This window comes from Euleptes europaea, chromosome 2 (genome assembly GCF_029931775.1).
Source record: "Euleptes europaea isolate rEulEur1 chromosome 2, rEulEur1.hap1, whole genome shotgun sequence".
NCBI classification, from domain to species: domain Eukaryota; kingdom Metazoa; phylum Chordata; class Lepidosauria; order Squamata; family Sphaerodactylidae; genus Euleptes; species Euleptes europaea.
In genome coordinates this window covers 27,179,527-27,206,874 of record NC_079313.1, presented here as the reverse complement: position 1 = coordinate 27,206,874, position 27,348 = coordinate 27,179,527, and the positions used below count along the sequence as shown (strand labels likewise).

The window sequence follows — 27,348 nt, the reverse complement described above, 5'->3', positions numbered from 1 at the left end:
CGCTAACCCCCTCCGAGAAGGAGCCAGCTGAGTTCTTCCACTTTTCTCCCTGCTCCCTGCACTGAAGTTTGTCTGAGCTGCAACCTCTGGGAAGATATATTTTCATAAATGGGCATCAACTGAACCCCTAGCTATAACTATCATAGTAATTACTAGGCTTCAGAATTTAGAGACTCTTTTCACTCATTTCCATCTCTGGAATAGCTTGACTATAGACCCAGCATACTACAGTGCTAAGAGGAACTGTCAGGGCATCAGATGCCTTTCTGATGAGGCAAACCTTGCCTTTGGCAGCTTGTTCTGCTTTCTTTGCTACAACAAAGAGGATTCCAGGTATGCCACAGAGCAGGTAAAGGAGGAGGGATGGTAGGTAATGGAGTAGGAGTGGCCACCGCTTCACCTGTCACTGCAGTGGGACATTTAAAAAGGTACACACACACATACATGTTACTCAAATAAACATGCCAGTTTCATTTGAGACTATATCCTCCAGTGGGTTGTTAATAATCAGCCAGCCAGTGCATTTGCTTTGCAGTGTTTCACCAGCACGAGAGTTACCATCTGAAATGCCAATAAAGACTTTGAAAAGCAACAGAATTCAGCGCATTTTGGATTTTTTTGAGTGTTTTTTAACCCCACAAGTGCCATTGTTGTTTTAGAACAGCCTCCACCACCCCCACCCCAGAACTCACACAAACTGCCAAGCAGCTCGCCTGCTGCTCCACAGCACTTTCGAAGTGTTCAGTTTCCCAGTGCCCAAGCTTGTAATAGTCTCTCATTCGGAAAAGCTACTGCATTGACAAGCAGCCCTCTTTAGCATAACATGAAGTACATGACCGATCCCCTTTCTGCCTTAGCAAAGCAACTGTAGCCCAGCTGTGCTCGCGGTACTTGGGTCGTCACCCCCACATGCCGAACTCGCGTCAGGAGTTGTATGACCCTCGGAACCCCTTTGCTCTGCTGAGCAGCTTGCCTCTTGGTGCCTTGATCACCAAAGAGAAACAGCACCTGCACAGTTGCATTAACTGAAGCTTAATGAACAATGAAAGAAGATGAGATAAGTACACCAGGCTGGCTGGAGAGAACATGGTTTAATTAAAGGCAAAGCTGAGTTCAGCAGCTGCAGGTCTTGCACAGACAGACAAAAAACACAAAAGAAGCTTACGACACAAACCAGTCTTCTCTGTTGAGGGGGAGGTCCCCCTTCCCTTGCAGCTCCCAATACAGAAGGGTATATGTGCATGTGTGTAGGATTTGGGAGAGAATTGGGGAGTCCTGCCCAAAAGGTTGAGAAAAAAACATTCCAAACACCAGATTTCTCATGCAGAATGGGAGCCTCCGGGCTGGCACTCCGGCACGGCTGGAAGAGACGAGAACCCCATCAGGCTTCGTCTCGGGTGCAAGAATCAGTGGCGGTTCAAAACATTGGAATGTTGCAGCTGCCTGAGCGCACAGCTCAAATACACAAACTAGGGAAAGAGGGGAAGGTGGGATGGAAGGGAAGGAGTCAAAGAAGCACAGAGAATCTCAGCTCAAGATTACAACCAGGGCAGGAGCTTCATCCTTGAGGTTTGTTTTTTCTTGGGGGGGGGAGGGGGGAGGAACAAGTTTCAAAAACCAACGCAGAGCAGCGACACTGCTAGCAAGGGGAGGCGTAAAGATTCCAAGTCCTGTCCTAGAAAGAGTACTTACATGTACAGCTTCCCTTTAGGTAAAGTCTATTTGGGGTTGTTTCCTGACTCCAGCGTCACCCCACAGACCCTGGATGTGCTTTACACTGCAGCCGCTTCCTGGCCCGCAGATTCCAAACCTGTTTATGTTCAACTCCTGCAAACTGCGGCAGCTTTGTAACATTTAGAATGTTTCCGTAAATACCCCCGGAAACAAAAAACAAAACAAAAAAAACACGCTGCCCTTTTTGCCTGGCATGAGAAGAATTGCTATCTTCTTTCTGCTCAATAAATACCAAGTAGGATCCTTTACCCCATTCCCACGCCCCTTGCAGGAACGAAGGGGACTACTGGCTTCTGTGCAAAGGGGTTCTGTGTCTGTGTCATGGGTTGCCTCGGACTTCCATCCCAGGATTGGGACCCTTGTGGCTGCAGCGGTGTGGGAGCATGCAGAGCGGCCAGACACCTATGAGGAGGGGGACTGCACACGTCACCCTGTCCGGATTCACTCCTCTGGCTCTCCCAATGACTCTGCTAGGACTCTGTGGGATGCCACATATGAAGAATAGAGCTATGAGCAACCAGCGAGGGAAGAAAAAGGGGCAACTGGGGGAGGGGGAAGAAGGTGGGGGGAAAGACACAGAAAGCTTATACCTACCTACATAAAGAAGTCAGGTTGTGAATGCACAGACCAGCTTGCCATTTTGTGAGACTGGTCACTATGCTCTCATAAAATGTACAGAAATTGGAGCCGTTTAACTTAAAACCTCGTAGCAGTGACTTGCTCGCCCTGAGAGGGGGGCCCTGCAGTGGCCACTGCGCTTCAGTATTGGAATTTCTACCCATGCAGGGTTGTCCAGAGGCAGCCGTTGAGGGGAAAGTGGGAGTGGTCCTGGAGGGGACAGGCCAGGCTCTCCTTCATGAAACTCCTCTAAACCCAGGAGACTGGCACACGCCTCCCCCTCCCCGGACGCTGCTGAATTTACCACCAACAACTCTGGCTGGACTGGCAACTGGAGGGGTTGCTACACACCGACTACAAAGCACATCTGTGTATGGAAGAATTCAGTGTGACCTCACTACTGAGATAGTCATAATCCGAAATTTAGATGTCGATGAATAAATTTCAACTACATTCTCAGTCAGCAAAGCTATCAGTAATAGAGTCCTATTGGGTCCCCCCCAAATTGAGGAGAACGATCGAGAAATTCTCAGTGGCTTCTCCCATCTGCTCTTCATTCTCAGCTTTTTTTGTGTGTGTGGGGAAGGTTTCCCACTTGGTTGAGGGGGGGCATGCACGATGGAGAAGGTGAGAGGCGGTGATATCAGGTTACCGTGAGACAAACAGCAGTCCCTCTCCCCCTCCAGAAGGCCCGGGGGGGTGGGAGAGTTCCTGATGTTGGTTTTTTCTGTTTCACTGCAGACGTTTCCATGCACACGCAGTGGGTTGGTGGAGCACTTACGCCCTCCTGACGGCAAAGAACAGAAGAGAGGGCTGCCACGCGCACAGGACTGTGTGGGCCAGTCCTGCAAACCCAACATGCCATGAGTTATGGAGCCTTCGGTTGCAAAGGTTGCCAACTCCTTAGTTCAGTGTGGTGGGTTCATGGCACCTTGCCCGCGTTGCTGCTTCTGCTTCTGCTGCATCAACAGCTGCTCCAGGGCCGAAGGTCCAGGATGCATCATGGAACTGGACCAGATGGACTAAAAAGAAAAAAAAGAGGCATACCATCATCCTCAACACCACAATATCCAGTAAGATTAAGACAAAAAATGCAGAAGCAGAAAGAGGAAAAAGAAAACACTTAATCATTCCAAAGCAGTAAGCATCCTTCTCATACCTTTACAGTGTTGATTTTTACTGCATGGTACCAGTGGGTGACTATTAGTTCAGGGGGCTCAATCTAACCCCCAGAGGTTCCCCAGGCTAGTCCCCATTGCATTTCTCCCCGCAACCCTAGAGAGCCAGCATGGTTGGTTGGAGCAGACATTTGGGGAAGACATTAGGCAAAATCCAAATCCTTGCACGAACAGGGGCTTGTGGTTTGTTCATTTATTTGTTACCTTTCAGCACATCTCCATTGAGAAGGCTGCGTCTTCTCAACACACACCCTCCAAATTTTACCCTCATTTTGGATTCTGTCCTCCTTGGGTGAACCCAGTGGCTTGGAGGGAACATTTGGCTGCTTGTAGGGAGGTGTCTAGATCAGTTGGACATTGAGATAATCGATCCAAAGATGTGTAATTTGGAACTGTCTTCATTGTGGACGTCTCGTTTCATTGCTCCAATCTGGAGAACCGGGTCTGAGTCCTCCACATGAGCGGCGGAGGCTAATCTGGTGAACTGGGATGGTTTCGCCACTCCTACACACAAAGCCAGCTGAGTGACCTTGGGCTAGTCACAGCTCTCTTAGAGCTCTCTCAGCCCCACCTACCTCACAGGGTGTCTGCTGTGGGGAGGGGAATGGAAGGTGATTGTAAGCCGGTTTGATTCTTCCTTAAGTAGTAGAGGAAGTCGACATATAAAAACCACCTCTTCTTCTTCTAGCTGCCTTTACAATACTGCAGCTAGTTTTTGCCACAAAAGCAACAAGGCTCTTTTATACAACAGATGGCTGGTTCTAGCAGAGCCTTCCCCTTTTAACACACTTCAAATCCTCTGAAACAGACAAAAGGCAGAGGTACATAATAAAAGGGAGGGGCTCTGCTCAAACCATGATGATTATTTCGTAAAGGTGGGTGGGGGATACAAAGATCCCTCTGACTGTGCTGCGGCTTGAGTGGGTGGGACCAACACTATTGGTCCACCAGCTGCTGCTCAGCTCAAAATATGATCTTAGAATCAGCTGCTAAACATGACGATACTCTTGTAAAAGATTTCCCCACAAGCCACGTTAAAAGTTATATGATGAGAGTTTGTCTATATGTCAATGATCAGGAAACCAGCAACCTATTTTGAATAGTTCAAGGATGATAACGTCCTGCATTTAAGATCTGACCACATCTTATCAGACTGGTCTACAATATTCCAAAGCTTAAGAATCCGGAGTGTTGCCCTAAGGAAATGGCATGCTGTTTGCCTTCAGAAACGACAGACAGCTAAACGAACTCCCCCCAAGTGATGCTCGTAATGCCTTGTTCTTATACCCCAACATATCCTACCTTCAGGCTTTCCATGAGCACGGCTGACGAATCCTCTATGGCTGGGCCATGGGCTGCCCAGGTACAGCTGGGAGTGCTGGACGGGTGCCAGCTACTCTCCGAAGAGGAAGATGTTGCTGGGAGATAGTCCAGGCCAAATCCTCCCATTGCTGAAAGAGGAACAGTAACAAAGTCAACAATTAAGCAAGGTGTTGAAGTTACACCTCATGCTGGAACCTCCCCACCCACCTGGCTTATCCGTCTTCCATCGATCTGCAATCCTCCGATCTCTGTTGTCCGGTGTTCCAATGGGCCCGAAGTTGGAGAATGGAACAGAGTTGTGGTTGTGAGTTGGAGGAGAGCTTGGCAAGCTGCTAGGGTTCGACGAATGAGGCGACTGGCTAGCTGGTGTTGAATGATCTGTCGAACAAAAGGTTAGAGGGACTAAATGAAAACAATTGGAATAACTAAAGAAGATAAAGAACATCTGTTGATCTTGTTTTCTCTTTAGCACTTTTTATGAATTGGTGGGCTAAATGAACTTGAAGGGCAAGGGGAAGAACGAGGGACGCAAATGGGCTGTAACTGCTAGAGGAAAACACAGGACGTTTATCTATAAGTGGTCATTCACACAGAGCTATATTCAGAACCTTGTAGAGCTAAAATTTACAACTTGGCACACGTAGCTCCTCCCATCAAGGAGAAAAGCTGGAACAAACGCACATGCCTTGAAGGGCATTGCCAGCACTCTCCTGCTCAACGCTCTTTCCCCAGCAGCAAGTAACGGAAGAGACACCTGGAGAGGGGAAAGAGGTTGTGGTGGTACGCCAATGCAGACAACCACTTGAACAATAGTTGCAAGTTGCTCAGCAGCAACTATCTTGAAAATTATCCTGTATATAACCACCACCAAAAGGTCCCAGGTTCAAGGTGACAATCTGTCAAATCTGCTGGAGAAGAAAAGCCACGTCAAACCTGAATGACCAGCAGGCACAGAGGGCAAGATATCCCACCGGAGAGATCTAGAGTTGATTTATCTTTTGGAAATGGATGCTACAATCTGATCATCAAGGGAGCAGCAAATTTTGAGGACAGTGTGCCAAAAGTACTGAAACTACCAAAAACAGACTACAGTGACGTCTCCGCACTATGAACGGACTGAATCTCAGAAGAAGTGGGTTGAGGAACCAGCACTGGCACAACTGAAGAGGACATGCATTAATCGCAGATACTATAGGAGCTGCACGGTGAACAGCTGGTTATGGTAGTTGTTGCTGGACCTGAAGATGTAACAAGTAAGAAACCATGCACTCCCCTTAACAGCAGAACAACTCTGGTCCTGATCTTTCTCCTTTTGGGCTCTATCCTTAAGATGGCTGAGGAGCCAAAGAGTCTTGGGAAGCTGTTTTGGTCCCCAGGCCAGCAGAAAAAGAAGCTAGAAGGGATACCAAAACTAAAACACAAGAGGTGCAGAAACTGTGCTCAGGTTCTGAGTATCAGAAGCTTGCAGAGCCTGCTCCCAGAAAACAGCACGTAGATGAGTAGGTTTATTAAGATTGGACTGGTATGATACTCTCGAGACACAAATCCCATCATTCTGTAGTTAGCACCTGACTGCTGCTCCCATTACACTCCTGGACATGCAGCTTGAGGAAGGGGCTGGGGAGAGAGATCTTTGCTAACAAGAAAGGATACTAATAAAAAGGGATCCTTTTTTTTTTTTCAAGGTCTAAAACTTGTTTAAGAAAGGAGACTCTGCAACGAAGATTCTCTACAATGCTGCTAAAGGTAAAGGTCCCCTGTGCAAGCACCGGGTCATTCCTGACCCATGGGGTGACGTCACATCCCGAAGTTTTCTAGGCAGACTTTGTTTACAGGGTGGTTTGCCAGTGCCTTCCCCAGTCATCTTCCTGTTACCCCCTGCAAGCTGGGTACTCATTTTACCGACCTCGGAAGGATGGAAGGCTGAGTCAACCTTGAGCCGGCTACCTGAAACCAACTTCCGTGGGGATCGAACTCAGGTCGTGAGCAGAGCTTGGACTGCAGTACTGCAGCTTTACCACTCTGCGCCACGGGGTTCTAACAATGCTGCTACAGCAGCCAAAAGAAAGAAAAAGGTGAATGAGATGGCCCCTTGCCTTGCCCCACATAAGGTATCTGAGGAGAAGGGGTTATAAGCACTTAAGTACAAGCTTTTGCTCTGGATGTCGGTTTGTGTGGGCACAAACTTGTGTGATTGTGTGCAGCCCGCAAATAACTTAACTTGTATAAAGCCAAGTCAATGAGCTGGATCTTGCAGGCCCATTCTGCTAGTGGTGGCACTTTCCTCTGGTGCCACAGGCACAAGACAGGGGAAGACTCCTTGCACTGGAGAAAAGCGCCACCGCTACTAGAACAGAATCCAGCTCTGTCTTTAAGGGTCAATTTAGACATCATGCCGAGCTAATGCCTCAATTAACAAACCACAGGCACAGGAATGCTGAAGAGACGGAAAATTAAAACAGACAAGCTGCTCAAAGCTATGTTGGTGGTCTGTTGTACGATCAAATGTTTAAGCCACAGTGTGGGCTCTGAATTATGGTTAGTGCAAGCCACGGTTTGGTATAATGCCTGAATCGAGCAGCTGTGTGGCTAGCATATAAGCATTACCTGAGCTGGCTGGAAGAGATGGAGACCATGGCGTCCCTTCAAAGAGAGAGTAGAGTGAAGTCTCCTGGTGAGCCACTGATGGAGTGACATCTGGTTTTGTGCTGGCGTTGAGGTTCTTTCCATACACCTCATTGAACATGCTGTTTGGGTATCTTTCCTATGAGGTCAAGAGACAGAAAGATTAATCCAAGCCAGCTACCTAGGGAGGTGGTGAGCTCCCTCTCACTGGCAGTCTTTAAGCAGAGGCTGGACAAGCACTTGTCAGGGATGCTCTAGGCTGATCCTGCATAAAGCAGGGGGTTGGACTAGATGGCCTGTATAGCCTCTTCTAACCCTATGATTCTATAAGGTCCACCCTCATTTAGCTGACAAGCGAGCATCCAGCGCAGCAAAAAATCACAGCTGCCATAGTAACAGTGTCAAAACTATCTGGGAAAGATGCTGAAGGAAAACTGATACTAGGGGCTCAGACACATTTTATTACATTTTTAAGGAAATCATACTCCCCCACCCATCCCTAATTTAGGGACCCTCCATCCCTAATTTACCCTCACAACAACTTTATATTGATACTGATAAATACCCATCAAGCTTCACGGCTGACGCTGGAGGATGCCTGCCCGCTGCATTTACGCACCCTCCGTGCTCTCGCCTTGCCACTTCCAGTCATCCTCTGCCACATCCCTACCTTAGGTGGGACTGGCTGAGTCTACAGCAACTCATGCAGAACCAACAAGGGTGGACTCCTCCAAGGGTAGGCAGTTCTTACCCTTACAGGTCTAAGACTGAAGGGCAACTCCATTTTAATTCAAAAGAATGTACCTCAGCTACTCTAAATTTAGGAGGTGCCGCTCTGACCCCTACGTCACACTGGCTCTGGCAAACTCGGAAAGTCCTTTCAGGTGGGTGGCTATGTCAGTCTGCAGTAGAAAAGCAAGATTTGAGCCCAGGAGCATCTTAAAGACCAACATTTCCAGGGTCTCTCAAACATTTATATGATGGGCTTTAAGGCGCTCCTGGGCTCGAATATTGGAAAATCCTGTCGGCAAGCTAGAATGAACACTAATGCGAGTTCAGCATCTGCCCAGGCCAGGCAAATGAGTGCCATCAAAGACAGTGATTCAGAGATAAGAAAAAAATGCAGGCCATAGTAGGAAAGGAATATAAGTGGATAAACTGGACTTAAATTAAGGATCACATTGCAATTAGTGATTGATAGCCAGGTGAATCGGGCAGTGTTTATTGTTCAAGACAAATTAAAATTTGTGAAAAAGACACTCATGTCTGTTGCTTCACACACCACTTCCTCCCCAATAGAGTGTAACCTCTTTGTCAGGAAAAGCATGGATTTGATACTTCCCATTAAAAACACAAACTAGGAAGTCGCAGCAGTTACTCAGTGCGGGTACCTTCAGCATACCCATGCCACTATTCATACATAGAAAAGCAGCAATGTAGACCAATGTAGACCACCACATTTATTATTATATATCACAAGGCTGAATTACATGCACTACACAATATTTAGTTTTCAATAATTTTATTAAACTGTTTTATAAATCAATAAACTACTTAGTAACCATTCAAACAAGACATGTGTAGTGCATGTAATTCAGCCTTGTGAAACATAGTAGTAATTGTGGTGGTCTACGTTGATGTTTTTCTATTTTGACCATTCAAACATGGCAAGTTATACACTGTGATAGGCCTACTAGTGAGCATGTGATGGCAAATCTGCACCTGGGTGTTATCTAATTCAGACTGCAGGTGAAGGCTTACGTGGCTGAACATGCTCTTCTCTACAAAATACCCCTTTTCAAAGAAAACAAGGCTGCTTTTGAGGAGTTAGAAGAGGAATCAATAAATTGAAGACACTGCCCAGCATGGAAAGGCTAAGAGGTCTTTGTAATTTATTACCTGGTTTAGAGAGAAGCCCGTGAGGGACAAGAAAGAAGGTGTCTGAGTCATCAGATCTGATGGTTTCTCTAGCAGCGATTTCTTTGAAAAACCAGAGAAGGGAAAGACACTGTTAGGTATTGTTACGGACTGACTATTCAGATCATCTTTCTGCATAAAACCAATAAATCAGTAATTGTCATAAGAGTGCTCAAATGGGGCGTAGGTGTACGAAGTGGGGGCTGAAACATAGTGGAGACTCTTCATTCTGTTATAAATTACAGATGCCTGGAATACATTATGCAAACAGCTATGAATTACAGCCGTTGATTTTACAGGTTATCCAAAATGAACAGCAACACTGGCCATATATATGAAATTGACATTTTTCTGTGCACTAATACAACGTGACAACTAACAAAATCTACCTATACCTAATCCTATCTATACCTATATAAAAATGTGACATACAAAAATACAAGATACTTATACAATTTTTCAACAATAGCAAAACACTTATACAATTTCAATAGCCCGTAGAGAGTTGCATAGTGTAACAACCTGCAGCGAAGTTTCAAGTCTATTCAAAGCAACAGTCCTTGCTGCATCTTTAAGGTGACAAATACACGTTGTTCAAATTAATCATAAATGCGAGATAGGCCGTCCGGTAAAACCTATTTCAATATTATTATTATTATTCAGTCACATATAGATTAATTGCTGCTGCGTTGCAGACTGCTTGCCAGCTTCCCCAGGCTGCAATTGACAAGAATAACCGCTGGGCTGATGCCCTTAGCATTCCAGAAGCATTTCAAATAGCGTTCCAGCTTTTGGTAGTCCTTAACAGAATGTCCAGAGGTGCATAGTAGCAAAGAAGTTACAGGAATAAAGAGCTTCAACTGCAGCTTTGTCAGTTACCACTAACTGCCTGTTAAGGCATGTAGGTTCGCACACTGGATTCTTTGCTCAAATATGTAAATTTACACTGAATTAACCTGGCTATCCTAACGCACTTTATAAGCCAAAAGAAGTGAAAGAATGCCTTAGGGCAACAGCACACATTATGGGTTGAATCCTGTGATCTGCGGATATGACAACTAATCTTTCCCACATTTTCGGCTCCCCAGTCCTTTCCAACCCTGGGAAAGATTATACCCAGAGTCACAGGACCAACGTGGCCCAGTAGCTACAGTGGTGAGGGGCAAGGGGACAAAATCACTCCTCTGTCAACAGTGCAGAGCTGACCCAGGGTCAGAAAGTACTGCTGGAGGGAGTGAGATGCAGGAAAGATCTGTGACCACTGGTGCCTTCCACTGATGTGCTGCAGGATCCAACCCTGTGCATGGATGTTACAATCAGCTTAAACTTACTAAAATATGACAAATCTTTAAGACTGCCTCTACGTTGTAATTCTACAAACACAGCGAAAGAGCTGGTGCAGAATCCAAAGCTCAGATGTTTGAAAAAGCAAGTTTCTTGCTCTTTTGACTGCAAAGAATATGCTTGAGAGTGGGTTGAATCCTTTAGTCTGTCAGAGGGAGGCACTGATGTTTGTGAAACCTTCTTCCATTTCCCTGACAGCTATCCTTTTTCCACCCCAGGAAAGCTGATTCTTGGGCTTGCAGGTCTCCTGTGAACTAAGAGCCATGTGGGTGGATGGGGGGAGACGCTGTACTGAGGAGAAGAGGGAGGAGGAAGCTGGCGTTTGCAAAGAAAGTAAGAGGGGTTGATTTCCCCCCTTCCCAAAGGCAAACTGGGATCAATGCAGATATTACTACACATGGGTCCTACAACCCTAAAAGTCAGCTTTCCTGGGGTTGGAAAGAACTGCCGGGAATGGAGGAACGATTCCTGATCCTTGTACCAATGGATCAAAGGCTCCAAACTAGTGTATGGACAATGCACGCTGAAAATCTCAGAAAAGAGGATGAATATCCTTTCAGATCATTAGCTTCAGTGCCCTTGCTTCTCCCCACAATTAATAAAAAGATCAAAATTGTGACAAAAATTATGCAAAATGCTCAATTCGCCCAGTTACACAGGTCACAATTCAGCTTTTCTGAATTTGGATTGCCTGGATATAAGAATTCTAAGTTCCATTAATGTCTACACGTAGCTCTGCTAAAGGCTACTTTTCGCAATATAAAGATTTGGATTCACACAAGGACTGCAGGAAGAAAACCAGCTGCTCTCCCTGCGCTCAGCAATGACCTAATCACAGAGGTCCGTGCTCCGGCATGTATAACCCATAACGCCACCCTGGGAGCCTCTGTCTAAAATGGTGCCAACTAGAAATGCAGGACATCAATCCCAAGCAGCAGCTGGGAAACAAACAGAATTAAGATTCTCTAGAAGGGTTCCATATTCTTTGGAGGAACCCCAATGCAAACTGCTCTTAGCTTGATAGCATACCTTGTGCTTGGAATCTACAATGGAGTTCAGCTGCAAAACAGCTTGTTCACTAGAGCAGGGGTCTCAAAACTGCGGCTCCAGAGCCGCATGCGGCTCTTTGGCCCGTTGAGTGCGGCTCTCCGAACTTGGTTCGGAGCCCCTGCTCTTGCGCCTGCTCGCGCCGGCAGCCGGGCTGCAGAGCCGGCGCGCCTGAGAGAGAGAGAGAGAGCGGACGAGTGGGCGCTATCTCTCCCCCCCCCCCGTGGAGAATGGCCGGGTCCCCCTTTCCCTTGCCCTCAATGGTTGGGAGGCTAAAGCCTCCCCTCCCCTCTAGCCGCGCGATTGCTGGGTGGGCAGCTCGACGGTTCCTCCCCCCCGCCTATCAGCTGTTGGGCGGGGCGGGCTTCCTTTGGTAGACCTGGCCTCCGGCTGAGTCCCATTGGGAGGCCATGTCTACCCACTGGCTTTCTTGGCGGTAGACCTGGACTCCGAGGAGGGGGGAAAAGTCCCCCTTCAGAGGCCAGATCTACCAATTGGCTTCTATGGGCCTCCGGAGGCCAGGTCTACTGCCAAGAAAGCCAATGGGTAGACCTGGCCTCCCAATGGGACTCAGCCGGAGGCCAGGTCCACCAATAGGCTTTTATGGCGGTAGACCAGGCCTCCAGACGAGGACTCCGGATGGGGAGGGGGAAATGGCAGGGACTTACAATTTAATTTTTATCAATAAATAAGATCACTATTAAGTATGATATCTTTATTCAGTGTACCTATAGTTTAATTAAGACTTAAAACTTTAATTAAAGTTTATTAAGTTAATAAACAGTGTACCTACCTATATAGTTTTAAGTTTAAGAAATTTGGCTCTCAAAAGAAATCTCAATCATTGAACTGTTGATATTTGGCTCTTTTGACTAATGAGTTTGCCGACCCCTGCACTAGAGGAAGCTACCTAGTCAAGCTGACTGGAGAGGGCTTTACATTTGGTTTCCAGAACTTACTGGGGGATTTAGACATTCAGTTTCACAACCCCTCCATCGGTGACCTGGTCAGGGCACTGGAGCATCAGATGGGCTTTGGCAATAAAACAAAATGATTCCTTGGCACCCTCTTCACACTTTTTGTAAGCTGGCTTGAAGAGAGGCCCCCTGAACAACACGCTAAAGAATATGTGGCTGAAGACGTACCAAACCCAACCAAAGGCTACACAGAGCCCAAAGCTATTCTACTGGCCTGAACAGATAATAATGCACTACTCCTTCAAGCCTGGTAGCTTGGCCAGAATAATATACCAACACTTGAGGCTTCAGGCAAAATTGCTACTCTCCATTATAAAAATATACAGCTTACATTTTAGCTCAGAGATGTCAAACATATGGCCCGTGGGCCTCTTGAGAGTTCAACACCCCTGCTTTAGCTGATAAAGGAGCAGGAAAATAAGGACTTTATGTCAATCTCTATTGGTTCAGGTGCCGGTTCAGTTTTACTGCATGAGGCCAAAGGCCTTTACGAAGAATTGACAGTAAATAGTAAAATACTATAAAAGACACCCTTCCACTCTAGTACAGTCACTACCCCAGCAGCTGTGTTTTCTCAGTGCCATTTTGCTTCTCTGCCCTTCTTGCTCTCAAAATCTCTATTGGTATCTTTGCTTGACTACACTTCATCCTTTATTTTTTGATATGGTCACCTATACCATTTTTCAACCCTTCTGTAACTTCATTCAAGCAGAAATCTTGGGGTAATAAATGTGTTGCAAGACAGCATAAATTCTGAAGCATTATTCTTTCATCCAACTCAAGCATTCCCTTGATTTGAATTGAGAGCTAGACTCAAAGGGCTGCCCCCCCCAAAAAAAACTACCCTCAACACAAACCATTTTAGATGTCTCTTCAATCTTTGGTGGTGGAAAGTGCCAACAAGTCACAGCTGACTTATGGCCACCCTGTAAGGTTTTCAATACAAGACATGAACAGAGGTGGAATGCCATCAGGGCTTTGAGTATGACCCTGAGTTCCAGACGATTGATATGCAAGGACCTCTCCTTTTGTGGCCAGGTTCCCTGAGTCGAACGTTGATTCACAGTAGACCCCCAGCCTTCCAGGCTGGTGTCTGTGAATCTGGACTGTGTGGTCATGTAGGAACTGCTGCCCCTTCAAGTAGGTTGGTGGAGCTGGACCACCAGAATAAGCTTTGCTTGGTCGAGTGTGGTACGATCAGGCGTACATTCTTTTTCTGATGAAAGGGTTCAGAAGCCATTGCAATGCATGAGCGTGTAGTCAGGCCCATGGTACAGCCCCTATGCATACTATCATCAGCCCCTGAATGTGGGTCAGTGTGGAGAGGCTGACTGACCTGGATTGGACTGTGTGCTTGATTATTTGGGCCATCTTGGTTGCTTTGTCCTTTGGGAGAAAGAGAGTGTTGTGTCTGGTGTCGATGATGACGTCAAGGTGGTGAATCCTCTGTGATGGTGAGAGGTTGCTCTTCTCCCTGTTGATGAGGTATCTGTGATCCTCCAGCACCTGGGTAACTCTGGATGTGTATTGGACTGCTGATTCTGCGATGGGGGCGCAGACCAGGATGTCATCCAGGTAAGGATGGATGTGGATACTTTCTTTTCTTAGCAGGGTCACCATCACCATGGAGAACACTCTGGGGGTTGAAGACAAATGGAAGGGGAGCGCTCGAAATTGACAGTGGTTCACCCTGTAAGAAAAACTGAGGTATAGTCAATGAACTGTGGATGCGGATGTGCAGGTATGTCTCTCAGGTCTATGGAGGACATGAAGGTCCCTGGTCACAGGGTTTCCGCTATGGAATGTAGCGTCTCCATATTAAAGTTCTTTGCCTGGATGAAGCAGTTCACTAATTTGAAATTCAGAATTGTGATCCAGTCCCCTTTCTTTTTGGGTACGGTGAAGATGTACCCTGTAGGAGCGCTCTTCTGGAGGAACTGGTTTGATGGCCCTTATCTGCAACAGGTGTTTGCGCGTAACGTCTTTGTAAGCTTCTCTGGGTTGGTTGACCTGGGGATGGGACGAAGCGGTCCAGTGGGAGGTGCTGGAATTCTATGAGGTTGCCTGCCTGTATTACCTGTCGGACCCAGTGGTTCAGCTCTGACAGCTCCCACTGGTTGCTGAAGAACTGCAGCCGTCTCCCCACCTGTGGCACCCCAGCGTCACTGCTTTCTCTGTTTGGAGAAACGGTTGGGCTTGTCCGACCTCTGGTTCTGGAAGAATTTGCCAAACAGATTCCCCCACATGAGGAGCCTCTTCCGCTGGACCAGGAGCAGCGTCTTGAATCTGTTCTTGAGCATGCCTTTGTATAGAAGGATTGAAAGGATGGCGATGTGGAGCCCGTTGTCCTCCTTAAGGTGCCTTGGCATCGCTTTTTTCTTGTCTCTGGTCTCCACCAGAATCTAATTCAGTTTGTCCCCAAAAAGGCATACGCCTTCGAAAAGTTAGGCCAGCAGGATGGACTTTGATTGATAGTCTGGCTGCCATACCTTTGGTTGGGAGACCAAAGAGGCGGCCAATGCCCTGGCATTGAGGGTCATGGAGTCTAGGGTTACGTCTGCCGGAAAGGTGACTGCCTTTAATAGCCTGTTAAGGCCCTCTGCTGTTCTTCTACGTTCCTGGGGTACTATCTGAGTTAGTTTCTTGGTCCACACTGTGGCTGCTCTGGCAAAGAGGGTTGCCGTGGCTGAGGCCTGGGTGGATAAGGCCAGGGCCTCGTGGGCCTTCCTGGAGGCAAAGTCAGCCCTTCTATCCAGGGGATCTTTGAGTGATCCCATGCCATCCTCTGCTAGCAGCCCAGAGAATTGACGTGCCACTGTGGGGATGTCCACCAGGGGAGTCTGTAGGAGCTCTATGGCGTGTGGGGCCAGGATGTACATTTTTCTAGCACAGGCCGAAAATTGCTTGCTTCCCATTCCATCTTTAACAGCATTTCAAAAAACATGGGAAAGGGGACCTATCTAGAGGAGGTCTGATTTCTGGGGGGAAACTCCTTGGCACCCTTTGGTCTTGTTTTCTCCTCTGGTGCCGCCAGGGGCTGATTGGGCCGCTGCTGAGGCCATCTTTTCTGGGCGTGTCTTTTTCACTGCCTTTTTGACCTTGGCTGCCTTTTTCTGCTTCGAACCTCCAGCCTGTGGATCCTCCGCCTCTGTAGGGCTGCTGCCGAGGTTGCCAAAGGGGATAGCGGCTGCTTGCTGCGCTGTCAACACAAGCCTGGCCATTAGGTCTTCTCTGGAGAGGAAGCCATTGGTCCTGAGTTCCGGTGTGTCCACCCAAATTGCCGTGCCTCCATTCGGCTTCTTCAAGAGGAGGAGGAGACAGGGAAATGAGCCTTGGATATGCAGGCAATGGAGGCCGAAAACCTCTGAAAGCTTGCTCCATTCCTTGGTTGCTGCTGCAAAGCAGCTACTGGTGCTGCCTACCCGTAGCGAGGCAGGAGGGAAACTGAGAAGCGATACCCTGCCCGCGACACAGGAAGCAGAAATTAGAACCTGTGTTGGGAATTAGTCTGCGAGTTTTATCTCTGTCAGGACTACAAAAATGGTTAAATGTTTATGTTTTGTTTACACGGTCTCAGGGGATAGTGCTAGCCACTTGGCAAGTGTTGATTGGTCCGATCAAGAACTACTGGTCATGTGATGTCCAGGCGCATTCCGAGAAGCTGTAGTTAAACTGCCATTTTTGTTAAGAGAAGACTTACTTCGCTTCACTCCTTCTTCCTCGAGTTATGAGCCGAAATAGGCAACAGGAATAGAAAATGTTAGCCATATTATTCACTATGTTTCAAACTTTAGAGCCTGTTAGCCATGTGCCAGCAAGAGTTTAGAAAACGAGTTGTAGTTAGGAGTGGTTATTTTATATCCCAGGTTTACCCTCCCTTTAATATAGTAAACTTATATGTTTTGTTAAGGAAAGCAATGTGTCTTGAGTCTGTATGTGTGTTTAATCTATGATCCACAAGATCACGATTTATCGCAATCAATCTCGACAAAATTGGTAGCAGAGGATGGTTTGCTGAATGAGACTTGTGGATTCACACACACCTTTTATTTTAAAATAGTTATATGCCAATAAACTTAAAGGTTTGTGCTGTTGTTATTTTAAAATGGAAGAAACTGGGAAAGTTTGTCTTTTTGCTCCAACAGTACTGGATTACAAGTAAATTCAGAGCTCAGCTAACTCTCTTCAGCGCTTCTGGGCAAAATCTAGGGGACTGAGAGATATCAGCTTTGTAACAAAGGAATCTGTAAACCATGGCAAGCAATTCAGAAGAAACAAGTTAGTGCAATGGAGACGGGAACAAGGGTCACATGAATTACACATTTCAAGCACCCCCAGCAATTTCTCTTCCTAAACTATATCAGATGCCATTTATCCTATGGAAGTGTGCAGTAGAGAATGCATTTGAAATCTTGGGCATAAAAGAGGTCCTTATAAGGGACAAACCAGGACAAAATGATAAAGATTATAAAGATTTAATAAAGAATGAATCCCAAGCAATTTTTCTCTTTATTAACTCCATTGGGGAGAATGAAGCTTCTACAATACTAAGTAATTCATCTGCAAAAGGAATATGGGATGCTTTGATCCAGAAGTATGGAAAGTCAAGCACTGGGCAGATCAGATCATTAAAAGCTACACTTTATTCTGCTAGAATGGGACCCAATACAAGTTTGACTGACCATTTAAAATATATGCAAGATCTGGCAACTGAGATTAAATTGAATGCAGAACCTCTATCTGAGGAGGAATTTCTGACAATCTTTCTAGCAAGCTTGCACCCTAGATACAGAACTGAGAAAAGAGGGTTGATGGCAAGAGAAAATCTTAATCTGATTCAAGTAATGAATGCATTGAAGGATTTTGAGGAAGAAAATAGAAACGATGAATTAAACAGAGGAATGTCTGTGCTAAGGTTAAACCGCTCAAAATCTGTATTCAGTGTGTCAGAAATGAGCATAAATACAGAGAAATGCATCCATTTCTCAAAAATGTTCCCACTCCCCACCTCGATTTCAAAATAGCCAGAGAAACAAAAGGGGAAATTGTGATTGGAACGGAGGAGTTGGTGGGATTGAGAGGCAGCAGCACACAAAACAGGTTACTAGAGGGGGCATCAATAATAAGAAACTTTCCAGTGATAAGGCTGCATTCATGTTAAGCAACTATGATTCAAAGGGAAATAAATCCAAATCAAAAACTATTAAAAGGATTTTACTAGACACTGGGTCATCGTGCCATGTTTTCAATGACAGAAAAGGTTTTATTTTATTGGAGGAATGTGAAGAAACTTTGGTTGCAGCTAATGAGAAATCCTTTGTGTAGAGAAAAAGGAACAGGTTAGCCTAATCTCGTCAGATCTCAGAAGCTAAGCAGGGTCAGCCCTGGTTATTTGGATGGGAGACCACCAAGGAATACCAGGGTTGCTATGCAGAGGAAGGCACTGGCAAATCACCTCTGTTAGTCTCTTGCCATGAAAACCCCAAAAAGGGGTCACCGTAAGTTGGCTGCGACTTGACAGCACTTTATACACACACAAAAATCTTTATTGAAAGTTTTTGTGGTGATGTTATGAAAATCAATCTGCAAAATGTAATGTTTATTTCTGAAGCCAAGGAATGTTTGATATCGGTTGGCAAGATGCTTAAGGCTAACTTTAAGATTGAAATGGGAAATGGCTGTTGTACCTTGATAGATCTTAAGGGAAGGAGATATGATGTGGAAGTGGATGGGCTACACTTCTATTTGCGTAATACAGCTGATGAAATGGAAGGATATGAGGACAATGATGAGTATTTTCAATCAGAAAGTGATTTTGATAAACATATATACAGTGAAGACTCTGATTCAGATAAGGCTGGATCAGAAATGGAATATCTAGCTGGAAATAACAAAGGAGTCATGCAATTAGATGAAAGAAATGTGCTGAGTGCCACTGATAATGAAAGTTCCATTACTCCAGTTATCAGCAAAGAAGCTGAAATGATTCCCTTTTCAGCATGGGAGCTTAGACTGCCTGCTGTGATCGAATGCCTGTCAGGCATTATCCCGGGGGAGGGACCAGCAGATGTGGGCAATCCCGAAGTTGAAAAAAGAGGAGGAAACTTTGCCTACCATAAGAAAGTCTAGTACGAGCAACAAAGGCATACCAGCAGAGAAACTGACTTATTATACTGAAACGCAAAGTCAAATTGAGCCTCTAAGCTGGGAAGAAATGCTAGAGTTACCCAGCAGTGAAAAAGATAATATGGTTGGACGCAGTGTGAGAAGAAATTGATTCACTATAAAAGAACCAAGCATGGACTTTAACCAAATTACCACTCGGTAGAAAACCTTTAGGATGCAAATGGATTTTTAAAATAAAAAGGAATACAGATGGAAGTGTGGACAAATATAAAGCAAGACTTGTTGCTAAGGGATTTACCCAAAAATATGGGACTGACTATATAGAGACTTACTCTCCAGTTATTGGATATACAGCGATACACACTTTAATGAGTATAGCAGCATCCAAAAAGATGCATATACTCCCAACTTGATGTGAAAACAATCTTCTTAAATGGAGAACTATCAGAAGAGATTTACATGGAAGTTCCACCTGGACTAAAAGATTCTGTCACTAATCAGCAAGTTTGCAAACTTCAGAAAACATTGTAGGGACTAAAGCAGTCAGCCAGAGTATGGAATCAGAAATTGACAACACTGTTAAAGGATCAAGGATTCAAACAAGGAAATATAGAAAAATCTTTGTTCAGTAGAAAGAAAAATGAACGATGCCAATATGTACTTACATTTGTAGATGATATCCTGATATGCTGTGAAACAGAATCAGCAGCAAAGGAAATAGCTGACAAACTAAACAAATCAGTGGAAATAAAGTTGCTTGGAGAAGTGAAAAACTACCTTGGTATGGAAATTGAAAGAACTGCAACTGGTAGATCAGTCAAAAATACAAAATTCTTGAATTTCTCAAATTTATGAACATGTCACAATGCAAGCCAAAGAGCATCCCACTTGATCCAGCATACCAGAAGCTAGAAGGGGGAGAACCACTAAATAATAATCATAAATACAAAGAAGCAATTGGAAAACCTTTATGCCTAAGCAATGTTTCCAGACCTGACATCAGCGCAGCAGTTGGAATTCTAAGTAGAAGAATCAGCTCACCAACTAAGTATGATTGGAACGCAATAACACATCTAACAGGGTACTTGAAAGGAACTGTTGATCTGAAGTTAAAGATAATGCCAAGTAAAGAACCACAACTGACTGGATACATGGATGCAGATTGGGGCGGAGATATAAAAGATAGTAAGTCAACAAGTGGATATCTATTTTACTATGGGGATAATTTAATCAGCTGGACTAGTCAAAAGCAAATTGTAGCAAACTCGACAACAGAAGCTGAATGTATCGCAGCTAGCAGTGCATGTATAGAACTGGAAGAACTCATAGAACTATTACACACGACTTTGATATAACTGAAACTACATCTGTCATCATGTTTGAAGACAACCAAGCATGCATCGCATTGTTGAATAGTGAAACTGCCAGAAAAGGAAAAAAACATCTTAGACTTTAAATTGACTCAGTGAAAGATAAGCAACAAAAGGGGCTTATCAATGTAAAATACTGTACATCAAAAGAAATGGTGGCTGACATACTCACAAAACCACTTAACAGATATCAGTTTGAGCATTTGCGTGATAAGTTATATTTGCATGCCTGACAAAGACTAAAACCCGAAAACGGGTTTGTTGGGAATTAGTCCGCGAGTTGTCTCTGTCAGGACTACAAAAATGGTTAAATGTTTGTTTTGTTTACATGGTCTCAAGGGATAGTGCTAGCCACCTGGCAAGTGTTGATTCGATCAAGAACTATCGTTCATGTAATATTCAGGCACATTCCGAGAAGCTATAGTTAAACTGCCATTTTTGTTAAGACTTACTTCGCTTCACTCCTTCTTCCAGTTATGAGCCAAAATAGGCAACAGGAATAGAATAATATGTTAGCCATATTATTCACTATGTTTCAAACTTTAGAGCCTGTTAGCCATGTGCCAGCAAGAGTTTAGAAAACGAGTTGAAGTTAGGAGTGGTTATTTTATATCCCAAGTTTACCCTCCCTTTAATATAGTAAACTTATATGTTTTGTTAAGGAAAGCAATGTGTCTTGAGTCTTTGTGTGTGTGTTTAATCTATGATCCACAAGATCACGATTTATCGCAATCAATCTCAACAAGCTGCCTCCCTGAGCATGGGAAAGGAATCACCCGACTTTCAAGATGACCTCCCCCTCAGAGCGAGAACATTATTACCTTCGAGTACCAGATGCTGGGATCAAACAGGTCAAGGCTTCATGCCCAGCATGTGAGCTTTTCCAGAGGCATCTGCCTGGTTGCTGCAAGCAAAATGCTGCACTAGACAGACCCTTGATCTGATCCAGCAAGGCTGGTCTCATGTGTTTTAACCATGGGCAGATGTTGTTAATTTGAACCAGACATCTGACGCCTACAGTGGCCTCAGTGAGTTGTTTTTGTGTAGATGCCAAGGTAAGTGACAAATAGTGCCTGAGGCTCCCTCAAGAGGGATCGGTATGGCTTACAAACCATACAACCTGCTCAAGAATGTCTCCCATTACCAAGATTAATTGAATCTCCACAACACCAAAAATCAAATGGATGTTCTCTCTTGCAGCCTATGACCTGCTCTTTAGGTCCTGTTCATTCACGTTCTGGTGCATTCTGAAAGGAGTCCACGTGGCCTCGGCACAAGTAAGAGAGAATCTGGAAATTCTCACAGCAAGTCAAGAGACCAGGATTTGGATCACCTAGGGTTGAAACTTCCTTAAACTTTCAGATTGTGCCTGCTTACATGCTCTGCAGCAGGAACACATTCAAGCTGGAACAGCTTCTTCTGCCATAGTTCTGCAATAGGTCACCTGCTCCCTCTTCTCTGGCCCATACACACACCGGGGGTGGGGGGTGGGGTGAACCTGGAAACTCTTAGACCCTTTCCAGAGTTTTTAAGAGACCAGGCACTGAGTCAGCAAGCAGCAACTTTAGGATTATAACTGTATTAAAGCTGCTTCCACCTAGCAGATCTCCTGCAAGTGGAACTCTCCCACTGATTCAAATTCCCCCATTCTTTTGGCAAGGGGGCATGGATTTCATGTGAACTATCAACCACGCAAGGAAAAAAAATTAAAAAGTATGCCAAAATTAGAGCAAGAAGCAGCAGAATTAAGTCAAATACATACAAAGAGGCTTCGTCCAGGAAGAGATGCGAGAGGCCCCAGCAGAGCTGGGTAAAGATCAGGAGGGTTAGAGAAAATCAGCTCTTCCTCCTCCTCCAAGGCAGCCAGACTCTTTAACAGGTCCGGAGGAAGCAGAGGGGAGCTCTTGGGGTCCTAGTGACAGAAAGGAGCACAGTGAGATGCAGCAAGGGATGGAGAGAAAGCAAGAATAGCAGCAAGTAAGTGCCGTGGGGGGGGGGGCGGCATGGGGGTGTTACGGGAACAGAACGAAGGCCCATACGAAGCACAGAGAATGCAAAGCAAGCTACTGCACAAAAGAGGGGTACTCAAGGACAAGCTTACGCCAGCATGCAAAAGCAGCTCACAGAGGTAAAGAACAGGGGAACAGGAGAAACTGAAGAGGAGAAAGAGAGAAAGTTGAGGCAAGCTATCTTGTTCTTCAGTGTTTTAGAAATCACACTGATTTTATATAATGTTTGAATTTACGGTCAGAAGAAGAAGAAAAATACTACTGGGTTCTACTTATAAGGACGTGATTTCTACTACTGTGATAATGACTATTTATTAACAAACACATTTTGTCAACTCCCCAGTATTTTAATCACTGTGCAAACTGCAAATAACACTGAAGCGTGTTATGTGACTCTTGTAAGAAGTTTATCAGCATTCCTTTTTATTCTCATGATCACAGCTGGACGAATTATCGTCAAATTTCTTCAACCATATGGGAGCCAGGTCTGTTCCCCTTCAACCAGTTTCTAGCATTGATGGAGAATGTAAACGTGATCAGGGATCTAATCTTCCACTGCTTCATTACCCCTGGCCTCCCCATATCCCTACTACCTTTTCCATGGCATCTCTTACTGCGCAGCAGGGCCCTTATCCCGGGTTTTGCTGATTTTAGGTATCAGGCCAAAGCCTGCAATAAAGGTTAGTAAGACTAACCTAAAAATACAAAGCTAGGGATGCCAGAATTTGGACACCCACACTGACGAATCTCAGGACTCTGTGCTGCCCTTCTTCAAATGCTTTTAAGTAAACCCTCACAGGTGAATCTCACAGAATAAAAACAGACTTCTTGGCAACTAGGAATATACTATCATACAACACACCATTATAAAGGGAAGCGGAGATTAGTTCCAACAGCACAACTGGCAAAGCAAGCAGGCTGTTTATATCTTCTGCTTGCTGGTGGAATTGCAACACTACTGATCAGGGCTATTTTTAATGGCCAGTCTCTAGCTGCCACCGGCGCATTCAGAAGTATGAATGACTGGCTTGAGTGGAAAGCAGCTGCAACAGAGTTTGGGAGGACCACTCCTGTCACAGATGAACAAAGTGTGTTTTCATTTCACAAGGTTTTGGCTTTCCCAGCAATACCTACCCCTCTATCTTAAGTCAAGTATAAGGGCCACATGGCCTTGCTCCTACTTCTTTTTATGTCTGCTATTCCAACTGTGGTTATGAACCAGTGCTACCACAAGACAGCCTTCTTTTATTTGCTTTTCTTTACTAGTATGGTCTAAGCAACTAAATCTTAGCTAGTGGAGGCTCTGTGATAATGTCTGACACATACTCATTTATACCAGTCTCTATTTTGGCAGAAATCCACAAACTGGATCTTGAACTGTACAACCTTCCACAGGACAAATGCTCCATTCTCTACCATTTTATGTGTACTTTGGAGGATTTTATCCCTTTCAGTTTTTTTACCTCCACTACATCTTTGTCTTTTGTATTATCAGTTCATAACTATTTATGCATATATTTAATTACAATTTTTTGGGATATTTGATGGTCTATGACTACAAATAAAGTCTGATTCTCCATTCTTCTCCTCTTACTCAGGTGACACACTAAGGGCACCTGTTCACCTACTAATTCATTGCTCCTTGCAGCAGTTGCTTCAGCATCTTTTTTTTTTTTTTGCCTCTTTTTCATTAGGCTGCTTCTTCCTCATATAATGATCCCTGCCAATCAGCGATCATGTTGTGAATTTATTGTCAACATCAAGCCAGTCAGTCAGATCTGGTATTATGACAATGTCACTGAGGGCCACTGAAGACTATTAAGAGGGGAAGGCAACAATCCCTGTATTGCTCTTGACCTTGCATGGGCAGGAGGAAGGGGAAGGGGAAACTGATCTGTGATTGAAAATGAATGCATATCAAGGACTAGAAACTTGCTATATAGAGAATGCAGGCACTTCTCTACCTGCAGCTCCACTTCCTATGTCCTATTATCAGCCAGTTGGGCGAACATTTCAACCCTGTTTGCAACACCCCCTTTCCATCTGTCAAAAGTAGCACGCATACCTAGTATGTAGCTCCCTTTGCTTCTAACAATAGTCAGTGCATGGAACCAACAGGATATACAGATGCACCAAATTATGTCTTAAATGGAAACAGCAGAGAGGGGGGTTGCCCCACCTGCCCTCCCTAATTGGCATCCCCCTAAGAGTCACCACAAACAACCCCATTAAATTTATTTGACGTATGGGGAACGATCCTCATCCTTCCACCTTCTGCCTGCAGCTTATCAATTCAGTAGCATGTTTACCTCAAAGCCCATCCTAGGCACTCCATCCTGCTCTGGACGGAAGACTCCTTGCTGCCGTTTCCCCCTGCGGTCCATGCTGGCTTGCTGCTGTGCCATCACCACACGGTTATCAGCCATGCCGTAAGAGTCCCAGTAAAATTCCGGCACCTTGACCTCCGAGGGATTATGGTTATATGGCTCCATGGGGAAAGGCTTCATTTTCTTCTCCAGAGGCTGCTGCTGTTGCATGAGGGGAGGCTGCAACGACTGCTCAAACAGTTTTAGGGGGTCCTGACTCTGAAGATAATAGGGCTGCTTCACAGGCAACATCTTCCCCAACTGGCCTTGGACCTGAGGAGGGTTCCAGAGCTGCTTGGATGTGTCTAGCTGGGAATACTAAAAGAAGAAGAGTTGGTTTTTATATGCTGACTTTCTCTACCGCTTGAGGAAGAATCAAACCGGCTTACAATCACCTTCACTTCCCCTCCCCACAACAGACACCCTGTGAGGTAGGTGGGATTGAGAGAGCCCTAAGAGAGCTGTGACTAGCCCAAGGTCACCAAGCTGGCTTCATGTGTAGGAGGGAGGTAACAAATCCAGTTCACCAGATTAGCGTCCACTGCTCACGTGGAGGAGTGGAGAATCAAACCTGGTTCTCCAGATCAGAGTCCCCACTCCAAACCACTGCTCTTAACCACTACACTGTACTGGCTCTCCTGCATTCAGCACAACAATTTGTTCTTTTAAAACAGGAGACCCACTGAATTATGCAACCAATTTGGCCACCAGCAGGTTAGTGTGCCCAATGACATGCTTTCTACCAAAAATATTCCACAATGGGTCATGCTGGACTTTACCAGGCAAGTAGACTTGATAGATTCCTCAGATATCACAATAAAGGAGAGGAAGGTTCTTTTTCTCCCCTCTCCACTGAAGTGTGCACCATGTCCTCGGTGAACCACAACACAAAAAGATGCACAGTTCAAACAACTATGACACACCACCACAACACACTTGGGTAGGCTTGAGCACTCCGTGCCACTAAGCATAACTGGCTGAATGTTCAGTTTGAGAGCCAACTCCTTAGACCTCAAGGTGAGAGAGAAAAAGCTGGAAAGTGGTTTACTAGGCAGAACCCTCAGAAGGATGGACTAAAATCTCATCATCAGGGTTTATCCATTTTTAATGCAGAAGGATTTCAAGCAGATGAGGTCTTGTCACGTCAGCGGTACAGGAGTCTGACAAGCCACATCAGCCCAAAATCCCACATGAACGCAACTGGTAAAGATATGGGGGAGCCCTGGGGTTAAGAAGGTTGGCCCTCAAGCTGCATGCTATCTCAGACGCGGTACGAGTACTATATGAGCCCTCTGAATAGGTTTTTGCAGTGCTCCCTTCTTCTGCTTGCCCCATGCCTTTAAATATTTATATCCCACTTTTCTCCCCAATGGGGACCCAAAGAAGCTTACAACACCGTTTTCCCTCCTTCCACCTTATTCTACCCTCTGAAGTAGGTTAGGCTATGAGAGGGACTGAGGCCCAAAGCCCCTCAAGCAAGCTTCCACAGCAGAGTGGAGATCCAAACCTTGGTTTCCCAGAGGCTAGTCCGATATTCTAACCACTATGCTGGTACCACCCCCCTTATTCTCACTCTTCTCTTAGCCCCCTGCACCTTCTTCCTTGTACATTTCCACCCCAAAGTCTGCAATATATGGCAGTCACAGGTAATTTAGATCTGAGCAGAGAACTTCTACTTCTGACCCAAACCTGAATTTGTGTTGCAGAGCAATGTAGAATAAGAGTCGGTTTTTACATGTTGACTTTCTCTACCACTTAAGGGAGACTCAAACCGCCTTACAATCACCTTCCCTTCCCCTCTCCACAACAGACACCTTGTGAGGTAGGTGGGGCTGAGAGAGCTCGAAGAGAGCTGTGACTAGCCCAAGGTCACCCAGCTGGCCTTATGTGGAGGAGTGGGGAAACCAACCCGGTTCACCAGATTAGCCTCCGCCACTCATGTGGAGGAGCGGGGAATCAAACCCAGTTTTCCAGGTTAAGAGTCCACCACTCCAAACCAGTGCTCTTAACCACTACACCATGCTGGCTCTACAGCGTAGAAGTCTTTGGATCTAGCTGTTCTTTCAACGGCAGTTTGAAGAAAAAAATGGCCGTTTCCACAGAACACCTCACCTGCTGGAATCCAGAGTGGTGCGGAGGGCTCTTCCCTAAGGCCTGCACAGCTTTTGTAGGCGACTGCTGCTGCTGTTGGGCCAGAGCCTGGACCTGTAATTGGCTGGCAGACTGTGCTGTTGCCTGAGCTGGTAAGGATGAGAGGGTCTGCTGGGAAGGGGAGGGCGTCTGCTGAGGTCCCTGGTTCATCGGGCCTGGTCCGGAGGGCCGCTGCTGGCTGTAAGGAATGTGGGAGGGCTTCCCAGCTTGCACCTGGTTTCCTGCAGGTGAGTGAGCTGCAGGCTGAAGAAAGGTTCCTGGGACAGAAACGCCCCCTGGGAAAGTGTACCCCGAGCTCATAGAGAAAGCCACAGGAGGGGGGATGACGTACGCTGGCGGTGGGAAGCCTTTGGAGACAAAACACACACAAATGAAGGCCCACTTTAAAAAGAGGAAATTTGCTTTCTGCAAAGAAATCGCAGTTGCACTTTTAAGATTCATACAGCTGTTCTTTAATCGTTAACTTTCTATAATAAGTTAAACACTGGATGTTACAATCTGTTGCCTGGGGGAGGAGGGTGCACAAGGAAGGAAGTTTCTTTTGCTCCTTCCACTTAAGCCCC

At 45.6% G+C, this 27,348-nt stretch overlaps 1 protein-coding gene across 2 annotated transcripts in view; it reads right to left on the bottom strand.

Annotated features, from left to right (window-relative positions):
* Window positions 1–3,096: 3,096 nt before the first annotated feature.
* SMG7 (SMG7 nonsense mediated mRNA decay factor) overlaps window positions 3,097–27,348 on the bottom strand; it is an 81,861-nt gene continuing 57,609 nt past the window's right edge. The window contains exons 16-23 of one of the 2 annotated variants that reach the window (XM_056844037.1): window positions 26,747–27,132; window positions 24,578–24,952; window positions 22,022–22,171; window positions 9,378–9,458; window positions 7,461–7,617; window positions 5,061–5,231; window positions 4,833–4,981; window positions 3,097–3,374 (exon numbers count right to left, since the gene is read on the bottom strand). In XM_056844037.1, the coding sequence (XP_056700015.1) occupies window positions 3,261–3,374; window positions 4,833–4,981; window positions 5,061–5,231; window positions 7,461–7,617; window positions 9,378–9,458; window positions 22,022–22,171; window positions 24,578–24,952; window positions 26,747–27,132 (1,583 nt within the window). In that variant the 3' untranslated portion in view covers window positions 3,097–3,260. The remainder of the gene's footprint in view (window positions 3,375–4,832; window positions 4,982–5,060; window positions 5,232–7,460; window positions 7,618–9,377; window positions 9,459–22,021; window positions 22,172–24,577; window positions 24,953–26,746; window positions 27,133–27,348) is intronic. The other variant, XM_056844039.1, reaches the window with a different exon arrangement.